This window comes from Macrobrachium nipponense, chromosome 46 (assembly GCF_015104395.2).
Source record: "Macrobrachium nipponense isolate FS-2020 chromosome 46, ASM1510439v2, whole genome shotgun sequence".
Classification (NCBI taxonomy): domain Eukaryota; kingdom Metazoa; phylum Arthropoda; class Malacostraca; order Decapoda; family Palaemonidae; genus Macrobrachium; species Macrobrachium nipponense.
In genome coordinates this window covers 4530872-4548371 of record NC_061106.1, presented here as the reverse complement: position 1 = coordinate 4548371, position 17500 = coordinate 4530872, and the positions used below count along the sequence as shown (strand labels likewise).

General features: G+C 38.4%; 1 protein-coding gene across 2 annotated transcripts in view; it reads left to right on the top strand.

Moving 5' to 3' along the window:
- LOC135214739 (putative cysteine proteinase CG12163) overlaps nt 1–17500 on the top strand; it is a 77791-nt gene that overhangs the window by 44126 nt on the left and 16165 nt on the right. For both annotated transcript variants that reach the window (XM_064249076.1, XM_064249075.1), the window contains exon 8: nt 6448–6541. In XM_064249076.1, coding sequence (XP_064105146.1) covers nt 6448–6541 — 94 coding nt within the window. The remainder of the gene's footprint in view (nt 1–6447; nt 6542–17500) is intronic.

Sequence of the window (17500 nt, the reverse complement as noted above, 5' to 3'; positions counted from 1 at the left end):
CTTGAGTTTCAACAGTAAATATGACCCCAGTCATGCTTCCCTGTTATTAAGCTAACTTTTAACCCGAGAACTGCTATAAGCCTCTTCAGAGCACTATTTTCTATATTCTCACAAATTCCCTCATAACTTAAGGGGGCCGGCCAGAACCCCTATATATGGTGGTATAGGGCGAAAAATGCAAAGTCACGAAAAAATTCATGGAGCTTCATATGGCAATTGAGAATACGTATACAAAATATTTTGTCAAAATTCCTCTTACTTTCGTAGTTATAGGGTAATTAGTAAACATAACTCAATAAGCCTAAAACATTCATCCGTACAAGAAAATGCAATATTTCTTCTGTTATCGTAAATTTTAATAATTATTGCAAAGAAGAAATGGAGAAATGGATCTGTAGAGATTCCGTGGCTCGCAGAAGCGAGTTACTGCGAGTATCTGGTTCAATCATGAATCAGTTGGACCATAGACTTCAAGTAGATTACACGTTCAAGTTTCACTTCGTGACATTCGCTTGCATTTACGTATGTTTATGTATGTTACGGCAAGAAGTTCATCATGCCAATGAAGAAAAGAGAAGGAAAACATCTCGCTAACATACAGACGAAGAAAAATCGCTCAAGTATCATTACAGAATATCGTAATATACGCGTAGTTAGTGAAGAGAGAGGGAGGGTCGCCTAGTAACGCCCCCTTCTTGCCTGACGCACACGTCACACTCTGTGCCCAAGGCTACGATCATTGAGCAAAGAGATCTTCATTTATGATAAATAACATAGTTTTGGTTTTTTAATACCCAAAATGGAATATGAAATTCGTAATAATCATGATTTATTAAATTGTCTTTGTAAAAGGAGTACACCTTCGAGTTTCACCTCTGACATTCTCTCGCATTTACGTTTGTTTATCTTTGTTTCGGCAAGAATGTCATCATGCCAAAGAGGAAAATACAAGGAAAACATCTTTTGCTAACATCAGAAGAAAATTCGCTGTAATAAGCCGAGTTAGTGAAAGGGGAAGAGAGAGGGGGGTTACGTAGGAAGGAGTGCCCCATCTTGCCTCAAGCAGTGCCCCAGGCTACGATATATGAGCAAAGGGATCATCATTTATGATTTTAAACTTTATGATTAAATTATGATTATAAAATAGTTTTGGTTTATTAATACACAAAAAAGAAATATACATTCTTAATAATCATTATTTATTAACTTTGTCTTAATAGAAATACGAAGGAAAACTTTGAACGCCCGTATCTCAAAACTATACTTATTGACCTTCAAAATCTATCTCCTCACTTAGTTTTAAAGCTATAACATTGGAATTTGGTATATAACTCAGAAAGACATTATAGAACAATCAAATAGAGCCCTTTTTTCCAATTTTTGTTTCGTCTTTTTTTTTATAAATTTTTTTCTCGTGATTTATAGGGTTTATTTTTTTTACCATATTGAAAAATTCATATCTAGCAAAAAGAAGACTTTTAGAAAAAAACTCTCCATTTGATTGGAGGTCTACATCAGGTCTATATATGGTAGTAATACCAGGTCTTAATATTAAATATCAAGGAAGGAGATAGAATTTGAAAAATGGTTATTTTCGGGATAAATTACCCTGGCGTCACAAAACCAAAGGTCAGAGGCGAAATCATATGCGGTTTGAGATGTCCCAAGTCACCTTAAGTGGTATGAATGTCAAAGTCCTGTCGTTAAAAAACGGCATTAGCCGGCCGGCCCCCTTAACTTGGATTATTTTTTTTATGATAAAACTATTTTTCTGGTAAAAGTTTTAATATTTTAAACTTTATTTTACTCATATATTTTTGTATAATAAAAAAGTTCCCCATAGACCAAATTTAATTTGCATGCAAAGGAAAATAGTGAAATGTACTTCTTTTCAGTCAAAACTTGTTTTATATTGATATATTTGAATCATGCGCAATAAAAAAACATAACAGCATACGTACACACTCACACACACAATATTATGAGATAATATCCTGCTCAGTAAGAAAAATAAAGACACGGCAACTCCCAAACCGTCTCATCATGCGGTTGGCTAGTGTAAATTATGGCAACACTCCCGAATGTTTTTGTTTTCCTTTTGAGTATCTGATGAGTGTTTAAAATAAAGGGTATAAACATAACAATCAGTTGGAGTTACCATGATAGTAAGTGTTTATTTTGTATTGGATGAAATATGTATCTATATTCATTAGGTACTTATTTCCATGATGAGAATTTTCTATATCTTTTGTATATTTTTGCATTAAGTGGTGGTGGTGGGAGTTGTGGTTTTGGTATAGTATATATTATAATAAAACAAAAAAATAACATAAAACCTATTGTATTTACTCTTAGTTTTTATTTTATATAATTACAATAATTGCTTTTTTACATAATTACAATAATTGCTTTTTTATGTAGTGTGAATATTAAAGTACGTATTTTATTTTACAACTATTATATGGTATATATGCAAAAGACTAGGAGAATGTATCATTTTTACTCCTTTGTTCCTTCAAATATCATAGGTAATTTTTATTATTGAACTTTTAGGTAATAAAGATAGAATATTCTCTCTAAATATGATATACAGTGGACCCGTCGTATTTACATTTTCCGGATTCATGGACTCACACATTCGCAGATTTCTGTCTGGAACATTTCCTAGGAAAACTCGCCTATTCGCTGTATTTTTCTATGAGAAATATGCAAAAATTCCTGTGTTTTTTTATCAGTTCCATCATAAAATACACTTTTTGTGATAAAACTATTAAAAAAAAACCTGTATAAAAATTTTTAGTAGGTTTTTCTTGAGTTTTATCTAACAAAATAGGAGGTTTAAACCATTTTTATAGGGGTTTCAACTATTTGCGGTTTCTAACTATTCTTGGGGGGGTCTGGTATGCATCCCTCGTGAATACGGGGGGACCACTGTGTATTTTAACATACTTTACAATAATAGCAATGGTAATAGTAATTATCATATGAATAGATAGATAAAAAAAATACTTATGAAGCAAATAAACTATTTGTAAACAGTAAATGCTGCTATAACAACTAGAAAGAGCATTAATTTTTTTAGAACAGAAAAAAATTCTATACTTTAGGATTTGAAAATATAAAGTACAGTGTTCCCCCCGTATTCGCGGGGATGTGTACCTGGGACCCCTGCAAATAGTGCAAACCCCTCGAATAGTTAGAACTCCCCTCTAAAAATGCCCATATTTGCCTATCATTCCACATCAAATATGCCATTGAATTGGTATTATTAATATTATTTCAAAGTCATCTTAAACATTTTACCATTAGAAATATATAAACAGCCAATAACAGAGATATCTATTCCAGAGAAGGGGAGAAAGAGAGGGTTGAACAATTATGTTTGTCTGTATATCAATTCTTTTGCACACAGAGAGAGAGAGAGAGAGAGAGAGAGAGAGAGAGAGAGAGAGAGAGAGAGAGAGAGAGAGAGAGAGAGAGAGAGAAGAAACAAAAAGACCAAATGTAAATCTTATGTAGCATCCTACATCAAATTTACCTTATCATATTATATAATTTCAAAGTAATCCTAAACGTTATTACCCTTAAAGGTATATACGTATGTGTGCACATACGAACTTCTAACACTTGCAGCAGAGAGAGAGAGAGAGAGAGAGAGGAGGAGTTATCCTTAATTAAAAGAGTGAAATGGATAGATTATTGTATTTCTTTAAAATACTATCACATAATATGAATTTTGTAAATACAGTTATATTAATAATAATATTATTATTATTATTATTTGAAGTATTAAAAACATAGTACATATAGTACATGTACTATAAAAATTCTCGAGTCTCAGTAAATGAGAGAGAGAGAGAAATTGCATGAACACTTGGTGGCAACAACACAACAGCTCCTCCCCCTCCGTCCCATTACTTGATATGTTTGCAGTTTTAGTACCTGAGTTTTTGAGAGAGAAGACTGGGATTTCCTTCATTCTACATAATTTTCAAATTTATAAACTAAAATCTTACTAATTCACTTTAGTATTTTCTTTAATGAATTGATGTTATTGCTGTATACATTAATATTAATATTTGAAAATAGTAAATAAATTATTTATACAAAAACCATACATCTCTGTAGGAGAGAGAGAGAGAGAGAGAGAGAGAGAGAGAGAGAGAGAGAGAGAGAGTGCATGAACACTTGGTGGCAACAACACAACAGCTCCTCCCCCTCGTCCCATTACTTGATATGTTTGACAGTTTTAGTACCTGGAGTTTGAGAGAGAAGACCGGGATTTCCTTCATTCTTACATAATTTTTCAATTTTATAAACTAAAATCTTACTAATTCAATTTAGTATTTTCTTTAATGAATTGATGTTATTGCTGTATACATTAATATTTGAAAATAGTAAATCAATTATTTATCATACAAAAAAACCATACATCTCTGTAGGAGAGAGAGAGAGAGAGAGAGAGAGAGAGAGAGAGAGAGAGAGAGAGAGAGAGAGAGAGAGAGAGAATTATTATTTTACTATGTGATATCATTTACTCTTATTAAACTTACTAATACAGTATTAATCAGTATTAATATTTGAAAATTTATAAATCATTTTTGTGCCATAAAAATGCATTTAGTCATGAAAATAACATCAAAATACACTAATTAGTGATGATTTTCGCCATAAAATCCTGCGAATAGACGAATCCCCCACAAATAATGGCTAGATATGGTCCAGAGAGAAATCCGCGAATACGGAGAGAACACTGTAATTTTCATTAGCGTTACACTCTCCGATATACAGTATAATAAGTTGCAATAGTTACTTGTCAAAAATAGGATAAAACATCACAATGTAACAAGGAGTGAAGTACGTAAAAATATGCTATCCTCTACTGGGCCTAACAGCCCGCGATACCCAGCTCCCTCCCCACCCATAAGTGACAACTGACCAACCCGCTACCCGTGGTACTATCGCACCACCTAATTGTCGGTCAAAATGCCACGTCGTACAATAAAAGTAACTATGCTGGTTTTAACAAAATAAGGAGAAGGAGGGAAAAAATATTTTGGTGACACGTGCACGAACTAATTACAAAGCTGTTGGTAGAATTATGTATTAGATTCTGAAGTTGTCAAGATATCGGCAACACCGGACGGTTGTAAAATGATGTTGGGGCATTTCTTGAGTTAAATTAAATTAAAGTTTCTGTAATTTAATGTAAAAGTGAGCTTTATACATTACCCTTAAAAAAAAATAAGTGGTTGAGGTAAAAATAGAGTAAAGTATCGAAAAGGTACTATATTTACCACATTAGCACATTTACAGTAGGTTTGCATATATACAGGCAGTCCCCAGTTATCGGTGGGGTGCCGAAGCAAAAACTGCCATTAACCGAAACTTAGCAATTTATCACACTTATGGTGCCAATAACAGGTTAATGGCACTGTTAACTGGTTAATGATTAGGTATGTTATGACGCCATAACTCTTACCTAAAGCGCTGATAACCAGAACTCGGTGTGTTATGGTGCCAAAAATTGCTGCTTTTATGGTACTAGACAAACCCCATAAAAGTGGAACGCCATCAACAGAGTCTGCCAATAACTGGGGATTGAGTGTGATGTTTGTAGAGGGTACAGGTAAAATTCAATAAATTTAGAATTAAATACTGTACAGGTAAAGACACAAACACTATTATCTGTGCCATATTGCTGATAACCAGAGCTCGGCGCGTTACGGCTCCATAAATCCCCGGCCGCCATAAAACCGGATCACCTTTTACCGAATCTGCCGATAACAGGGACTGCCTGTATATATATTTTTGTACTTTATTTTGTAAAATTACAATTTCAGTGCATGTAATATCTTGAAAGAGAAAGCTTAAACCAGCAACAATCCTTGACTATATTTATAAACAAATATATAAGAGGTTTACAGTGATGTACAGTAATGGGGAGATGTACTTAGCTTGATAAATCTCAAGGGAGACTATTTTCCCTTGTATCACTGAGCTGAGGTGAGAGTTGTCATAAGTGTTGCCATGTAGTCATTTATGGCCCATTCAAGTGATTTGATTTTCTTACAAAATTCGCTCTTAACATCATGGCACAAAATAAGGACTATCATATGATGTGCATTGGTATACTCTTATGGCATTATTGTTCATCAAAGGATGCTTGCTGCTATGTTACATTAACTCCAAAATTCTTAAGTGCACTGAAACGAAGCGTAGAATAATTACTTGGAAAAAAATTCCCAATACAGGTGAGTTTGTTTGGTTAGTGAGAAAGGATGTGCCCTCTGTTTGTGTTAACATCATTAACATGACTATAAGGTACTGCCACTCGTTTAAAACTTTAGACTAGTATGGTTTCTCATCTCTGCCATTCAATGTGATTATTTGGAAAAATGTTGGTTTTATGCATAAAATTATTATTTTAATATAATTTATTTTCAGTTTTATGTTGGAGGGGTCTCTCATCCATTGAAGTTCCTGTGCAATCCCAAGAACCTTGATCATGGAATGCTTATTGTGGGGTATGGTGTGCACAGTAAGTAATCGTGATACATGAGGGGACATCCGGAAGATTTTTTTACCTTATTTTATGTTAAGATTTTATTTTTGCAGACATGTAAGAAAAATTTGTCAAATTCATTTCAATTTAATCAACACTACTTCTAAAAGTCCTCTGATTTTCTTTACTTCAGGTTTAGATGCGTTCCTATGCAAATGCAATAATTTACTTTACCCAATCTTGTGTGTGGTAAGATCATCATCAAAAGTTGATTTAACCATGTATGTAATTGAGATGGTGTAGTAATTACTGTTAAGATAATGTAGCAGTTACTAATGTAATCAGGTATCAGAATCTGTTTGCTAAATTGTTTGAGTTAATACAGTGATACCTTCACACTCAAACTTAATTCGTTCCTAAAGGCTTTAGAGTGCTGAACGGATCTTTCTCCCTTAACCTGTACTTTAAATAGTTGATGTGTATGTAGAAGGTGAAAAGGATGAAAGATTTTCTCTCTCTCTCTCTCTCTCTCTCTCTCTGGAACAAGCCTGTCTCATCGCAGTTGAACACGTGTTGGGTTAGTTCTCAGCAGCACCTCTGTCAGTACTGGCAGCCTCCCCACACTATGTATGCCACTAAAATTGAATATCTCACACCACCCAACACTTGAGTAACTATATAAGCACTCAGGTTCTGCTTTGTATAATCATGTGGGAGTTACTGGGTTTCTGCATACTAGGTGGCACCTTGATTTGTAAACATTTTGAATTTGGTTTATAGGCCCTTGTGATTGGTGGAGTGTCTGGTTTTAGTCTGGTGTTATTGACTCATGCCTGGTATTCTATCATTTTCACTGTCTGTAGGATAAGCTGCTGGGTTTCTTGTTTGGCTGTTGGGTCTTTTCAGGCTGGAGAGTTATAGTACAGTGCATCCTCGACTTACGGCGGGGGTGCCGTTCCAGTGCCATGCTATAACTTGAGTTATGCCTTAAGTTGGATTTTTGCTGTTAACGGTGCGAGTTATGGTGCTGTGTTGCATCAAGCTACAGAGATGTAAGTGTCGTTAACTTGATGCCTAGTTTGCTGTTAGCACTGTAAAAGGCTCTTAAGGATTTAACATCAAGCTACGGTGCTGTAGATTGAAGATAAGGTTACTTACCTCAATACCATTTAAAATGTCTAAAATAGTTTCCCAGCTGTTAAGTACTTTACCCTAAGGGAATTAATTAAATCTAGGACAGTGCACCAGCATGTGCTCAACAGATAGCTGACCATCGCAGTGAACACAAAAGGGGTCACTGGCTCCCTCTAAAATATAACTCTGGGTGAAGCGGGTATGGACAATCCTAAGCCTTGTTAGGATGATCTCAAATCTTCACATGCAATTAAAACCAGAACTCTGTTGCCATTTCTTACAGATGTATCTCCTAATAACTGGATGCATATCCAATTGTGGCACCTTATTAGTTAAGAAATCACATCTTGCAGCACCCATTGCTTCACTATCAGCCAGTTTGTTCCCTTCTATACCAGAGTGCCCAGGAACCCAACAAAACTTAACTGATTTGTGGCAAACAGAAAGATAACAAAAGCCATTCCTGGGCCGTTTGAATTAAGGGATGGGTAGGGTTAAACTTCTTTAGGGCTTCTAAAACACTCCAGGAGTTACTATATGTCACTGTGGATTTAAATTTCTTATCAGATGCAAGATTTAAAGCCTCAACTATGGCTGCTGCTTCAGCAGTGAATATGGATGAGGAGTCTGGTAACTTTTATATATGATTCCCTCTCACACACCACTGCACAGCCCACTCCATTTTCTGATTTTGATCCATCTGTATAGATTTTCCTGTCATTTATAGGCCTCTCATCATGCTCCAAAAACTTGTTTCTGACTTCTTCTTCCGGACAACCTTTCTTCTCTATCTCTTTCAGTGCATACATCTATTGCTGGAATAAATCAAGGAGGGTTAGCAGGATGTTTAACTTTTAGGGCCTTCTGCATTTTTCTATTTTCATCATCCAGTTTACCCAGCTGTCTGATTTGAAATGGAATTGAAGATCTACTAAACCTAAAACGACTTCAATCACACTGTTTCAAGATCTCAAAAGAAGGATTCTCCCTAGTGCTTTTCAGCTGCATGCCTCCTTAGGTCCAGTGGTAGCTGATGGGAGTCTACGTAGATACTTTCAATGGGTGAAGTTCTAAAAGCTCTAGTGCAGATCCTTAGCCCCATATTATGCACAATGTCCAATTGAAGCAGATGAGTATACTTGGCAGCTGTAGTCTAACTTAGATAAACATACTGCATTGTAAAGCCTTAACAATGATTTCTTATCAGCACCCCAATTAAAATTAGATATGAAGTTTTCATAATAAAACTAATATTGTAATACTTACCTGAACACCTGAATTAGCCCTGGTCACTGACCAGCCCGAACTATATCCCCACATATTTACCCACTAAGTGGGTAATTTTAACTGTCAGTGTTACCAACGCTGCAGGTAAAATCTAGTCAAATGAGTTACCTGTGTTACCGTTGGCAACGCTGCCGCAAATACCTGCCACCAGTGGCCTGTCTCCTCATTCCTCAATTGAATCATTCACTATCAAATTGAAGTGGGGAGGAGGGTGGGAATCATTCAGGTGTTCAGGTAAGTATTACAATATTAGTTTTATTATGAAAACTTCATATTGCAATACACTCCCTGAACACCTGAATTAGCCCGATTAACAACATTTAGTCGGAGGCGGGGTCAATCTCATTCAGCCCGACCTGTCCACAGAACATACGCAGGTAACTCATAAGCAACCTAGCATGTATAAAAGCATGTATCCTCACCTAGTTATCTAAACTCGGAGGTGAGGATGTTTGCAAAGAAAGTACTTCAACATCAGTGTTGTGTCTAAGGTACTGTCTAAGTCAGAAGTATCTCCCATGTGATAAGCTATACTACTTATTCATGGAGGTAAAAACAAATCTCCTCACCTGGTTGTCCAGCTCAGTAGGTGAGGATGTTTGCAAAGAAAGTACTTCAAAGTCAGTGTTGAGTCTAAGGTACTATCTGAGTCAGAAGTACTTCCCATGTGATAAGCTATACTTCTTATTCATGGAGGCAAAAAAAAAAAAAAAAAAAAAAAAAATCTCCTCACCTGGTTGTCCAGCTCAGTAAGTGAGGATGCTTGCATAGGAAGTACCATACCGTCGGTGTCGAGTCCTAGGTACCGCCTGAGTCTGAAGAACCTCCCATGTGGTATTCTATACCTCTCGTGTATGGAGGGGAAATGGTGAACCTCCCATGTGGCTATGTAGCCTCTCATGTATGGAGGAGAAGTTGAGTGTGCAGGACCTTCAGTTCTCTACTGCTCACTGATGTAGATGACTTGTGCTGAAGAAGTAGTAGTTATTCCAACATGACCATCGGGATCTGCCTAACCTCAAGGGCCTAAGGGACAAAACGCACTGTCTAAGCTGGACCAACAGAAACACTAGAGTTCATTAGACTATCACTGCCTCCCTAAACTTCTAACACCATAAAGTTCATTTAGACTATCACTGCCTCCCTAAACTTCTAACACCCTGAAGTTCATTTGGACTATCACTGCTTACCTAAGCTTCTAACACCCTAACTCTACTAAGCCAACTATAAAAGTTACCGCAACGACAGGACCCCGAGAGTAACCTCTCTGAAGAAACTGAAATTGCTTAAGGTACGGTGTTGTGAAAAGAAAAAATCACAACTCTCTCAACCACCACCTACACAATCGCCGACAGCGAAACATTCCTCTGGAAGCCAAAGGGTAGCCCTCCGCATACTTGCGCCCTTGGATTGACTAAGAACCCATTCTTATGAGTGTCCGGATAGCGCTGAGGCAATGATTTAACAATAGTCCCTCCTCTCCTTGCCAAGAACATAGCATAATCCTCAGAAATGTTAGTCTGGTATGCAAACCCCCTCGAAACCAAAGTGAAGAGGTTATCAAACAGTCCAGGCTCAGAGAAACACCCATCAACTCTTACCACATTCGCATAGTGTGGCTGTGAAAGGTGTCCTCCAAATACGAGCCTCATGATTCGTAACCCTTAACACACGAATCAATGAAGGAACCCAATAGAGAAAAAAACCCTCAACTGACTCGTAACCGGAAGTAGGACTCCGACAGAGGAGTTACCCGCTGGCTCATACAGAAAAATGATGCTAGCTTAAGTCATTCCCCAAAAACTGCCCGACTCGCCGAAACCAGACTACCCTACTAGATGTTTGAGAGATTGCTGGTTTGGTTGAATACAACATATCAAACATTACTTGAATTAACTGAGATACCTCCAGAGCCTGGAATGCGGAAGGATAGAATGGACAAAGTCCACAATCCGTTATACTCGCTTCCTTCGCTGGAGAAACAAAAAAAAAAACACACAACTAGCAACAGTCTCTCTCTTCAAAGGTATCTATCCTCTGTCAGACCTGTCCGGCCACACCGGAACAGGAAAAAAAAGGAGAAAAGCCGAACCCCGACAAGAGCAGCACCCAAGAACCCGGAACCTACTACACCTGGCTGCTCGATACCAAACGACATAAGATCCCATCATATCTGAGCCTACCGATCCGATTGCGCAACGATATACCAACAAGAAGATGATAAACTCCTGTGCAAGTCGTACTCGACTGCGCAACCCGCACTCCCCCCAGACATCATGATGTAACCCCTGCTGTCCGACCGTTGTCCACGCACTCACAAGAGCGAACTGTCTGTCAACAGTTCGCAAAACTTGTAAGAGTTAGTCACTCGACTGCGGAACCCTCACTACCGAGTGACGATAACGTTACGCCTGAGCCGAATATACCTTGGCGATGAACGACCACACATGCGAGTCACTCCCATACTGTTGCGCCAAACATGTACCAACCAAGACGATGACCTAACCTTGAACCAGTCTCAATTTACTGCGAAACTCCGCACTCACCATTGACTATGACACGAGACCAGGACGACTACAAAAGGCGAGCAACACCCCTAAAGAGCGAAGAAGTCGCAAAACGCGATCCAACTAACCCCCTTTACCAATACGTACTAAACCTAGACTGGAGTCCGGAGCAAGTGAGGGAAAGAAGTACTCCCAGACACGGAATCAAGGTCGAACCCACCTTGAAAACCCCATAAGGACGGAACAGAAAAAGCAGCAGGAAAAAAAAAAGTTGAGAAAATAAGGAGAGAGAAAAGTCACTACGAGTAACCCACAGGAACACCTAGCGCCGACATTGTGCAGGTGGAGAACCAACTGTGCGGTACAGTGCTCTAATAACGGGTTACGAACTGTGGAACCAATGGGAGCCGCAGAAGGAATTACCAGCTACCCTAAGAAAGGGGCCCGAGGGCACAAAAGGTGCTAATTACGATGCAGACTAACTGCGAACGGCCGTAGCCCCCCCAGCAATTACCGCGGTAAGCACGTTACGTCTCACACTCCTAAGGTATAAATGGGAACGAAGAAGGAAGATTACTACCCTATGAAAGGAGTGGGTGGTGACAACCGGTATCGATACAGTCAACGATGGCGCAGGTGAATCTGCAATTGCCGTAGCCTCCTCAAGAACTACGGAGGACACATTACGTCTCAAAACAAGTAAGGATGAAAATACGGAGTTGCGGAACCGCCTTGAAGCATCAACATCATCAGCCTGAGAATTACAGGACCCGTGGAAGGTGCTACGAAGGCAGCCCCTCCAAATTATTTCCTTAACCCAGAGAGAGAGAGAGAGAGAGAGAGAGAGAGAGAGAGAGAGAGAGAGAGATTGAAATCATCTCCAATTTTCAGGATGAAACAATGAAACTGGCTCTACTGTGATATTGGTAAATAAAAACAGGATGAGCGAGAAGACTCCGAAGCGACATCCGAAGAATGAGCAGCTGAAGAAGGTTGTGTAAAGACATTATAAGTTTTAACAGGAAAAACTGGGCGAGAGAAACTAGACCGACTCTTTTCCTCATGATAATCTGAGAAACATTAGAAAATCAGGAAATTATTCAAGACGTGGTCGTGAATACAGTCCGTATTGAAGCTACCGTAATTGACTTGCGTTAATTCGATTTTACGATGGGGTTAGTATTTGAAATCAGAACTACATTGCAAATAAGTCTTGCTATCTCTCGCGCAGCTGGCGTAGGCAACATCGTGCATCAGACAGCGAAATTGTAGGGTTTAAAATAAAATTTAGGCCAAAGGCCGAATATTGGGAACTATGAGGTCATTCAGCGCTGAAGGGAAATTGACAGAAAATTGTTTGAAAAGGTGTAACAAGAAGAAAAACCTCTGTTGCACAATGAGTCAATTATTAGGAGAGGGTGGAAAAACAGCATGAGTAGAGAAAAAAAAATGAAATCAGGAAAGTAAGAGAGAGAGAGAGAGAGAGAGAGAGAGAGAGAGAGAGAGAGAGAGAGAGAGTTACAACCTTCTAACGTCTCCAATTCCATAAATTTGCACCCTCTTCTAAGTTAAAAGGTATTATCTTAATGATAATATACTCGTATAACTGCGTACAGCTATGAACAACCGAACGAGAACTTGTTGCTAATACGATCGAATCCTATAGCAACATCACTTATTGTATTGATCGGCGTGTGAAAGTAATCGAATCCGATAACAACGTCTGTTTATTGTATTCATCCGCGTGCGACGGTAATTACTGTATTCATGATATAAATGTAGCTTGAAGCTGATAAGGCAAAATTACGTGCATCAGCAACCTGGAAGAGGTCCCAAGCTTTTGTATGATTCAAAACGCAGCCGTGGTAAAAGAAAGTAATAGCATGAAAGAGCTCGTTTACTGTTGTCACACCGATAAAGATTAATCAGTGTAAGGTTCTAATACCTATGAAAACGAGTGAAAAACGAACGGAATCGCTAAATTTACGCATCTAAGCTGAGGGAAAAACTAGCTTCTAATGAGGAGACGTATTAGTCAAATTTGGCCTTAAATTACATCGTAAGACGAACAGCGTGACTTCGTTTCATAAGTTAAGTATCCAGATACTCATTATGGTAACTAGGAACAAAAACATTAGCCGAGACCAAGTGATATGGTTGAATCTGGAGCCAAGGAAATAGACTAGCCGGCATCATTGTCTGTCTAAGCCACGCCTGCTTACAACAGTGCTGTTTTTGAAAAGCTTGTGTAATTGTAATTTAATTGAAAAAAAAATACATTACATTTCAATTTAATTGAAAATTAATAAATTACATATTTAAAGTAATTAAATTAACTTTATTAGGTCAAATATTAATTTCAGTTGTCACTGTAATTTGATAATACAACTGGTAATTCTTTGTAACTGTAATTGACATAAGCACAATGTAATTACTGACGGCCATTAGTCCGTTAAACGTATGAAGACGTCATACACCGAAATCCTTTTAGTATCTGACATCTAATCATATGCCACAAGATAACAGTATTGACTGTTAAATGTCCAACTTAGTTGAAAACATGTTTGCTTCAAGAAAACACGTCTTCTTCAAGACGACAACCTGGCCTAAGTAAGAAAGAGTTGTTACGTTAGTTACGCTATCCAATCAGGACAAGAATGAGGTGGATACGGCGACGCAAACCCTTATTGGTCATCAGCTGATTCCAGAGCGTGAATGACTGCCGAGTTAGTATTTATACTACGCAATAAAATAGGAATGATACCATACAATACAATTAATGCTTTAGTCGGACAGAATCTGATCTTCATTCTGTTCGCTTACATTCCTATTGAATTATACTAAGATCGGATTTTCGTTCGTTTCAATTACACCTGTACTGAATTATCCGTAGTCAGAATGCCTGAGCCTAAAGCGTTAGCCACTATAAAAATCAGATAAACTATATGTAGTACAGCGAATACTTTCGGCTAGGCAAGGCTACTGTACATTCATACGATATATCATCGTGAACAGTAGGCTAGTCGTATTTAATTTATTCGATTTCTCTACATAACGAATTATCGTACGTCGATATGCATTGAACAGAGAATTAGTTGATATTAAAAATTACGCTATCGTATAAGTAGAGGAAAGTAACCTTAAAGACGAAAGATAAGTATTCAAACTCTTCAGAACCCGAAACCAGATCTGAACGGCCAACCATGGCCTAAAAGATTCTGACGCAAGGAACTCGAAGCAAGAAACACCCAAGAGGCTCTAAGGACATTGTCCCTCTATAAACTACTAACTAATAGAAAAACGGAAAACCGACCGGAAGAAGCCTGCACTTCTCTTCCTAAACACTATTTAGCCTATTATCCCTACTCGTCTATATCTGACCTAAATTTTCATCATCCTGAACTTACAAATCGAGGGGAGGGGAAATCTGCTGCCAACACTGCCTGCTCCGCGCCGGGGGGGCCGGCAGAACCTACCCACTCGGAGGCTTGCGGTTCTCCATTACCCCCAGCACCCGTTAGGGCTGGTTCTGGAACAGGCAGGGGGGCTGAAAAAGAACGATTAGAATTCACTATATACTACTAATAATACTATCTCTATTTTGGTTAAATTATTCGTCAGGCTAGAAATATGCTTAACATACTATATATAACCTGTCCACTAATTTCTGGAATAACTAACTAATGTTTTTGTTGTCTCCTGACCAAGACAAACATCTCTGACTAGTATTGCACTAAACTTTCTACACGAAATAACGAAAAGAACGTCGATCATGTGTGCGGGTACTCATCCTACGCTTGAAGGGCGTGCAGAGCCGATGATCACCAACATATCCAGCAGTAGAAGGCTCGATCGTCAAACTGTAGATGAAGTAGAAGCAGAGGCGTTTGCAGTCGGCGACAACGTTATTTTAGAGCCGATGAGCACCAACATATCCAGCAGTAGAAGGCTCGATCGTCGAGGCGTTTGTAGAAGGTGATGACGTTTATTTCCTAACTTATCCTTAGCGAGTACAAAGTAGCTATCCAAAGTGAAACGGGAAAATTCGTAGTTTGTAACCAAGATGCGAAAACTCTGAGTGGGGTCGGGCTAAATGACCAAAAGTTCGCCTGATGTGGGACTGATCCGCACAGCAAGGCGAACAAAAAACAATTGAGGAATGAGGAGACAGGCCACTGGTGGCAGGTATTTGCGGCAGCGTTGCCAACGGTAACACAGGTAACTCATTTGACTAGATTTTACCTGCAGCGTTGGTAACACTGACAGTTAAAATTACCCACTTAGTGGGTAAATATGTGGGGATATAGTTCGGGCTGGTCAGTGACCAGGGCTAATTCAGGTGTTCAGGGAGTGTATTGCAATACTACTTTTAAAATATTTAAGTGATCTCTCTACTTTTAACTGGTCAATATGATTATTCCAAGTGAGCTTTTCATAAAAGACCATTCCTTAAAATTTTACTTCAGTGGAGTAAGGTAAAATAGTTCCATTGAAGGTAAGAGTTGGAATGGTTTCCCTAGTTCAGTGCCTGCAGAACCGAGCAGTGACAGTTTTTGATACGGAAAATCGAAATCCTTGCTCATTAGCCCCTACGGGATAAAATAATCATATGCCTCTGAAATGGATGGAAATGATTTTACATTCTTCTCCATGAGAGCAGACTCACTAAATTTCTTCCAGTCTGTTTCATCTACGTTCCAATTAGGAGGTGAATCAGATGGCTGATTCTTAACCTATTTTATATGAATTGGGAAGTGGTCACTCCCATTTGGATATTCATTAACTGACCATTCATAATCAATATAAATACTAGATGAGCAAATGCTCAGATCAGTATCTGAGTAGGTATTGGAGTAGATATTATGATACATCATGTTCCCACCCCAAATGGGGTTGTGAGCATTAAAATCAAGGAGGAGGAACAGAGTAGGAAACTGATTGATCAGTAAATGAATATGATTATAAGTGAAATCCAAATTAGGAGGAAGGTAGATGGAGCAGACTGTGATTTGCTTGTCTAAAAGGAAAATTACTGTTACAGCTTGGAGATGAGTATTAACTGATAGCAAGGAGTGTTGCAACAACTTATGGATAATTATATATAGTGTAATTTAATCCAGGTTTATATTGTATGCTCCCAAGCTTAGTTTCTTGGAGACACACAATGCCTGGGTTATGGTCATGGAGCAGTACCTCCAGCTCTTTGTTTGGAGCCCTGAGACCTCTAAAGTTCCATTTTAGTATTGACATGAAAACTATTTTTTGGGCTTGGTGGAAGGTCCTTTGGATGGAGCCTTCCCATATACTCTCTTCTGTTTATGAGCATTATCAAGAGATGATTTGGAAAGGACTGGTCTTGACGGGTTTGGATTATTATCTGTTAATTTACTAGTGCCATTTTGTTTCCCTTTCTTGTCAAATTGTTTGAATTCAAGCTGGGGTTCTTTCATCGAGCTTAGTACTTCATATCTATTACTAAGTGATGCAAGTGGATTTGATGGAGGAGAGGGTGAGGGGGAACATTTCCTCTTTTGGTGCTTTTGCTCCTCAGTCACCGTTAAATCAGGCAAAGGTGCAGCCTGAGACAATTCCAAGGTGGTTGGTTTGAGTGCCATCTTATCCTCGTTGGAGGCTTGCGCTTTAGCCTCAACAGGTCAAGCACCTGACCCAGATGGCTGGGCCACTACCACAAGGGTTGATGCACCTGCTACATTGGAGGGTGCTGCCACTGCACCCCTAGTGGTAGATAGGGGTAGTGGCTTAAGAACTTGATCATAGCTCCTAGGTTGTTGTCCTAATTGTCTTTTTGCAAAACCAATACTACTTATATGCTCTGCATTGGCTTTATTTAGTGCAGACAGTTAAAATTTGTATATGTCACAGTTTTTGTTATTGGATATATGTTCCAGTTTGACAAGTCACACATTTTGCTTTTCTATTCCATTCATCATCATGATGGACACCAGAGCAATTTATACAAATTTTAGCATTTTCACAATTTTTTTATGAGTGGCCAAACTTAATACAATGATAGCACTGCATTGGTCTTTGCTGGAAAGTATGTACT